Source organism: Lolium perenne, chromosome 5 (genome assembly GCF_019359855.2).
Source record: "Lolium perenne isolate Kyuss_39 chromosome 5, Kyuss_2.0, whole genome shotgun sequence".
Classification (NCBI taxonomy): domain Eukaryota; kingdom Viridiplantae; phylum Streptophyta; class Magnoliopsida; order Poales; family Poaceae; genus Lolium; species Lolium perenne.
In genome coordinates, this window is record NC_067248.2 from 136,014,247 (window position 1) to 136,021,843 (window position 7,597).

General features: G+C 49.2%; 1 protein-coding gene across 1 annotated transcript; it reads left to right on the plus strand.

Annotated features, from left to right (window-relative positions):
• The first annotated feature begins 15 nt into the window (after nucleotides 1–15).
• Nucleotides 16–2,092, plus strand: LOC127304820 (GDSL esterase/lipase At1g71250-like). The gene is made up of 3 exons (XM_051335400.1): nucleotides 16–254; nucleotides 342–971; nucleotides 1,725–2,092. Exons 1-3 carry the CDS (start codon nucleotides 38–40, stop codon nucleotides 1,988–1,990), a joined length of 1,113 nt encoding a protein of 370 aa, XP_051191360.1. The 5' UTR covers nucleotides 16–37; the 3' UTR covers nucleotides 1,991–2,092.
• The last annotated feature ends 5,505 nt before the right edge of the window (nucleotides 2,093–7,597 follow it).

Below are 7,597 nucleotides of genomic sequence, written 5' to 3' on the forward strand. Positions count from 1 at the left end.
AACAGCCTAATTGCGTTGGCGCCACAACGCGGGAGACATGGCTCTCCTCCTCCTCCTCTTTCTCTTGCTCGGCCGCCTCGTTGCCTCCGCCGGCGCCGGCGAATCGACTCCGGCCACCGCGCTCTTCGTCCTTGGAGACTCCACCGCCAGCTGCGCCGCCACCACCCTGCCAGTCAACCTCACCCTCTCCTCCACTTTCTCCAGCCGGTGCCTCTTCCACTCCGGCAGCCGCCGCCTCCTCCCCGACCTCCTCGGTAAGCACTCTGCACCACCAGCTCCCAAATGTACGAAACCCCGTGACCTCCGGCCCTAACTCGCCATCGCATTGCTCCGAGCCGCAGCCGCCAAGATGGACCTACCGCCCCCGCCGCTCATCTCCGCCCTCAACGGCACCGCCGCGGCGGCCGCGAAAGGCGTCAACTTCGGCGGCGAGGAGGGCGAGAGCGGCGGGGGCGGGGTGTTCCGCATGGCCGCCATCGGGCAGCAGCTGCGCCTGGCCGCCGAGACGCTGCAGCTGCTGCGGCTCGAGGCCGCCGCGCCGAGCGAAGGGTCCGACGCCGTGTCCGGCGCCGTCTTCGTGGTCTCCTTCGGCACCGACGCGTACGCGCGGCTGCTGGCGCGCGGGTCCGAGGCGGACGCGTCGGCGCCCAAGCACGGCCGCCGCGGCTTCGGGCGCCTCCTGGCCGGCCGCGTGGCGCGCGCCGTGCAGGAGCTGTACGAGGCCGGCGTGCGGAGGGTGGCGGTGCTGGGGGTGCCGCCGCTCGGGTGCGCGCCAAGGGTGATGTGGGAGGGGCTGCACCTCGTCGACGGCAGAGGGTGCGTGGAGGAGGCCAATGAGCTCATCGAAGGGTACAACGAGAGGGTCGAGGCGCGGCTGGACGCGCTCCGGCCGCAGCTGCCCGGCGCCGACGTCGTCTTCTGCGACGTCTACAAGGGGGTCATGGAGATGATCACAAATCCTGGCACCTACGGTAACGTTAATGCTACACGCTTAACATGGTTTTTTTTTTTTCTCCTCTAGTAAATCGAATCGAACCAAATGTCCAAATCTCGGCCCCGTGAGTATGTGGTTTTTTTGTCGAAGGCACCAAACATCAGTTTTTTTAAAAAAACAAGGAGCATCAAGCAAAGTCATCCATTCTTATCACCTCACTTCAGACCAAACGTGTTAAATTGATCCCGATTCGTTGCCATAACAATTAGCAATTTAGAAAAAAATAAAAAAAAAACCCGGTAAATTGTAAATGTTTCGTTTATGTTTTGAGAAAGTTTTCAATCAATTTCCATGAGTGGTTTGTGATTAAATGGCCTTTTTAAGTTTCAATCCATAAAAAGCTATTTAATCACGAACCAATAATCAAAATGGATTAAAGCTTTCTCGGAATATACAACAAAACATTTAAGTTATACCATATTTTTTCATTTTTTTCTTAACAGTTTGAAATTTTGAGTTTCAAATCTAGGTCAATCTAGCACATTGGGTCTTAAATGAAAGGGCAAGAATGAATGACTTTGCCCGACAACTTTGCTTCTCAAAGTTACTAACGCTGAGACAATCAGACATTAGGGAACTGAGGTCTACCACATTGAAAGTTGCCATGTTTATCCAGTTTTTTTAATACATGTGTTTATATAGTTTTGATTTTTTTATATTTTTGGAAACACATCCATAAACTTTAACTCATGTGCAATGTTGAAGGACTCTTGTTGATTATTGCTTGTAGGGTTTGAGGAGGCGAGGGACGCGTGCTGCGGGCTAGGCCCGTTTGGTGGCACGATCGGGTGCCTGACAAGGGAGATGGCATGCTCCACTCCGCAGAGACATGTGTGGTGGGATCTGTATAGCCCGACCGAGGCTGTCAACTCATTGCTCGCAACTTGGGCATGGTCGGAGCCGCAGTCAGATTCCAACACTAGCGTCTGTCATCCGATCACCCTACAGCAGCTCGCTGGACTTATGTCACAGACTCTAGCGACGATAGTGGTTTAGATTTGATGAAAAGCACATACCTTTCTTTTAGGAGGATAACCTAACTTTTGAATCGATTGATGCATATACTACTTGTGTTCTATGTGACCTCACGGTTAGAAAAAAGCCTCTGTCAATATTTTTGTTTCAAGAACACGCAAAATGATTGTGTGTCTTCTGTATTAAAAAAGAGATGTAATTGTTCTCTTAGAAGAATTATGGATAGCATATCTCACAAACGAATTTGCCCTCCAACTCCACACACCGGTGATGCACTCGCTACTCTATCTCTCCCAAAGATCCACACACCTTGGCCCCCTTCCAGTGCCTCGAATTCAACTTTTATTTTGTGGTTCGCCTTTGTCGGCCTCATATTCTTCCAGGCTTCTTGTCACCTTCCTCCGCGCCATGACCGGTCTCAACTTCATCAAGCACAACAGGTACTCCGAAGTACTCATCCTAGCCCAACCTAAGATCCAGTTGAGAATAATGCAGCAAGCAAGAACCAACTAGACTTGAGCGTCGTAAGTGTGGAAGGGTTTCTGGTGAAGGACCTTAAACCTATTCTTCAAAGCAGTAAAAGCTATCTCAATGGTGACTCTAAGGCTTGCGTGTCTAATATTGAACAACTCTTTCGTATTCTACGGTTTGTTCCTTGCACTAAACTCGTAGAGGTCATAGTACCTTGTTTTCCTGAAGGGTGGTAGAATCCCAGATCGGCATGTATATCTAACATCTCCTAGGTAGAACTTACCATCAGGGATTTGCAACCCATTAGGCTTGGATGAGCTATTAGCCACGATGGATGCATCATGAGTTGAATCCTCCCAACCAGCAAACACATATGTGAACCCTAGATCAAAATCCACAACAGTTAGGACATTCTGGCTGGTGTAGTGTTTCCTTCCCCCAGAATGCTAAATATTGTGCTTTGGGCACCCTTTATGTCACATGAGTACTATCGATAACCCCAATACAATTCAACGAAGCAATGACTAGACAGTCATGTTTGTGACCATAGGACACGCATGATGAATTGTACGAACATGAATTGTGCTCACCCTGAAATACGGGAACCACCTATAGATGCTTTTGATATTTGGTGGTGTGTTATTTGATGGTGGCTTTATCATTTCGCCTTTAATCTCCCCACAGCTGCAAACACCATCTGCTGGAAGTAGGGATAAATAGTCTCTATAGATCGCCTGAATGTATTATGGATAACTCAGAACCTCTAGTTATGACCCACAACATGAATAAACATGAAAACTTGCTCGTCCATAGAGGTGTGGATGCTATCTTGTAGCAGTCATCTCTCCTTGAACGTTTTGGCAAGCGCAAAAAAGGGGGCTCTTCTCATCAAAACATTTGGATTGCCTCTACATTGTTGCAATTGTAGATGTAGTTTAGGTTCGTCATCCTCTCCTAATCTCGTGGTAACATTGGACTCTGGGTGAGACGAGGAAAAGTAGCACATATGGCTTTTCCCTTGTGTAGTAGCAAGATCGAGGCCTAAATGACAACGATAAGCGTTGTGGCGTGATGCAGAAGCTCGATGTGGTAGTCCTACTCAAATCGATCTACCAGAAGGAACATCCAAAGCGACCCACATTGTTATAGGTAAATGGTTGTACCACTAGGACAAAGAGTAGAGCAGAGGAGTGTCTCTTACCTCCGCTATGACAAGCAAAGGAGACGGGACGGAGTCTGAGAAGATGAGGACAACCTTCGCTCTCGTTGCACACGACGACGCTGGTACGGTGCCGCATACCAAGAAGACGAGCTCCAATTCCAAAGGACGGCGAGGATACAATGCGGGAGTACATATATGGGTCGCGGCCGCGGGTGTCAAAAGGGGTGATGTGGATTTTTGCTCGGGGGCTAATGGAGGTGGTAACTTGAAGAGGGAGGTGACACCCAGATTTTCCACGCAAGAAAATGATCTATTTGATACTATGGATGACTGGTTACGAAGGGACCGTTTCGTTTTTGTAGGATGGGCCCCGAAAAAACTGCCGTTTCGGGCGTTCCTTATGGGCCTGCCCTAGGAATGCTTTCAGACCCGTGTTGGCTACAACACAGACCCCTTTTAGCCATCCAAACACCATTTTTCATTTCCAGCAGGACTAGCAAAGGAGCATGCGACCTACCAAACACACCTTATGTGGGCTAGCCTAGATAGGCTATCCTCTACCGGTTTTAGGAAGCTGCTCGAAGCCTTGTTTTTTTTTTTTGGTTACTGGTTCTCTTTTCTGGTTTATCCTGTTCTTTTTTCAACATTTTTCAAAATGTTAGGTTCCAAAAAGACATTTGAAAATTAGCAGAAAAAAATACCAGACGCTTTTCTCTGCAGACGAGAGCGGCCAGCGAATTGCTGAGCCGGCCCACGGGGTCGGAGCTGCAGGCGTTACATCTCTCAGCACCCAGTATCCAAAAAGTGATGGGCCACGGCACGGGTTATGCCTCCAGGGCCAGGCCATACACATGTACGCTAGAGGTAGAAGCAGTCCCGGAGTGGATTAGCGCGGAGCTAGCATGAAAAAAAGTCACGGAAGCGCACCTGGTACTCTGTAGCACTCGTGGTGGTGGTGTGCTAATGGTGGCTGCACGGTGTCCCTGGCTGCAACCACGGAAAGAAAAGCTAGGGCCTAGGGCCGCCCAACGCCTGAACGCCAACCAGCCAAAGCGCAACCGGCAAAGAAACTAGCTACGTAGGTACTGTATCCCGTCGTCGCATCCACGATCCGAGGCAGGAAGGATCGGCCGAGAGAATCCGTACGTGGAGTCGCTGAGCTGACCTTCCACTGCTGCACATGCATGGTCCGCGACGTGGACGTCGGACGTGTTTTCTCTGGTGTGCTTGCTCCGTTGAAAATACGTATCCTTTCCAACACGTATACACTTTCGTAAAAAAATATACTAAGAGAATATTGGCATGTTCTCCATCGTGCCAATATGCTCCCTAGCTAGTCCCTAATTCTTATTATGCAAACGTATTTCGCCGTACATTTTGCTGTGCCAATATGATGCCGACGCGGTCGATAGCTCCATGTGAGCTGATTGTCTACGATTGACCAACACTTATTTCTAGTGTAGTAGGAAACGAATTCTGGATGATCCAGTGATTTGAGACGGACCCAGCTAGAGTACACTAGTATATATAAAACCCAAGGGATGATTCCATTTGGTCTGTCTCAGCGTGTAGCTCGCGAGACGCACAGTCTCAGTGTCAACTGGCAGGGACACGTCGTTGTAATTTAGAAGCGGGGGTCCACGGGCAACGAGAGAAAATAGCGACCGATCAAGAGCCGCCGTACGTGGCCCGTATGATCCGATCAAACTTGCAGAGAGCACACGACGTCGACGGCCTGAATCCACGGGAGATTCCTAGACCCAGAGCAACTATAAGACATCATGTAAACGTGGATAGGCTACAGATGGCCGGGTGAGGCTGTGGCAAGCAAAAAATGGTTCGATTGGTTTATGCATTCCTCCTTCAACCTCGTTGGCGCGGGTTGTTAAGCATCTCCGGGACAAGCCAGAGGATGCGCCCGAATTGACCGTTTCTCCTCAACCAGCCAAGGTGCGTGCAAAGCCAGAGAAGCGGCGTATGAAGTCGTGCATGCATGGAGATGGCGGGAGCTCAGGGGCGGCCGCGAAAATGGGTTGGGAGAAATTCGCTCATCGCCCATTGAATCCTCACACTATTAGGTGCGCCTGATTTGAGCATCACTTATTGGGTATCCGACAATAGTATACCGGTGGAATCCAAAGAAGAGTATACATGATGGGCCTTGCAGCCTAAGAGAGGGAGCATCGCTTGGAAGACGCCCGGAGCCCAAGTGTTGAACGTATCGTTCAAGAAAAGTTCAAACAAGAAAGAAACTAATATATATACGACTCGAATAACGTGATATCCGAGATATGAACTCCTATATAAAGGCCAGGAGGGGCCTCCGAGCAAAGATAAGCAATCCAGAAAGTCATACGCGCCATACACCAAACCCTAGCTATGCTAGATCATAGCCATCTCGACGACTTTGTAACCAGAAACATCAATACAAGCATCAAGCAACACGTAGGATTTCTTCTTTGGAGGCCTGAAGCTGGGTAAAACCTCGTTGTCCCCAGTGTCTTGCGCTTGTACACCGCCGAAATCACCATCATGCCTCTTTTTATAAACCCAAATCCATCATGTACGGCCATTGCCATGGTTACCTTACATCAGCGCCCTTCTTCTTCGAAAATCCAAATCCACCTATCCCCCCCCCCCCCCCCCCGCGCCATTCGACCTCTTCAAGATTTAGATTTGCGACGATGTCGGGCGAGTCAGATGTGTCGAGCACGACGACATCGTACCTGCTGGCTACACCGTCGACCATGTAGTTGGAGGTCATGCCGGCGACACCGTCGGCCACGTCGACAGAGGTCCTATCGGCTACACTATCGAGCGCGGTGACGCGTGTCTTGCCCACTTCTCCGTCGTCCTTGACCCTTGTGCTGCGTGAGATGGATTTAACCATAAGAAATATCTTACCTTCTTGGTAGATGTTGGTAGATCTATGTCAACTAGTGGTAGATGTTCATAGATTTGAGTTATGCTTGTTCGTTCTTGCTGTAGCAGTGGTGGATTTGTGCTAGGTATGTTCGTTTATGGTGCAAAAATCGTAGATTTATAACTTCTGTAGGATTTACTGTATAGGACAATTTCTAGATATGGGGAAAATGAGTACTCGTTGTTTGTAGCCTTAGCATACTTAGTTTTTCATCGATAATTGTAAGGCAACATCATGGAGATACCTGCTCCCAATGAGCTCGAGAAAGCAGTTCCGAGTTAGGCCATTCCATAGTTCACCGTTCCAATGGTGTGGCACTCTTCTCCGTCCTTGTTCGTCCTAAACCGACTCTGTGAGCAAGTGAAGAAAAGAATCAGCTAAGGATTTGAGCAGAACTTTAGGAAAGTGCACCAACAGTGTGTTTGCAATGATGTTCTTGAGTTCATAGGGAAATGTGTCTCCTTAACTCAGCTTTACATCCATCTCAGAAAGTGGAAGCGTAGGTGGTTTTTCCTGAACAAGATTAAAGATGTGGAAGGATGCAGCCGTGTTATGCTCCATACTGTTTGACAAATTCTATAGGCGCCATAGGATTCCCACCGGCACTTACTGCAGTAAATTCTTTCTTGATGGTGCCAAGCGTGTCCGGGCTCCGTTCCTTCCGTTGCCACCTTGGTTGACTATCATTTGTGCGTACGCCACCACCAGTGGTGACTATCATTTGTGCGTACGCCACCACCAGTGGTGTCATCCCCAGGGATATTGCCAGTGGTTAATTTCATCGGCATCGGTGTCTTCCATTTCCTCTTCGCCGCCCTCGTTGCACCGAGCTTCTTCCTCCAGACAACTGCGAGAATGGCTTGCCGCCAGAAGCAGGAGCCTCATTGTTGTAGGTCATATTCACACCAAATAAAATAATGCAACAAGTACGCATCTACTCTAGAGGTAAAAGTAGGACCGGATGGGTAGAAAATTGACCACGGGGATGTGCATTGGTGCGGAGCTAGCGTGAAGTCATGGAAGTATAACATTTGTCCTAAATCGCCATCACAAATGTTTGGCTCTGGTTGCT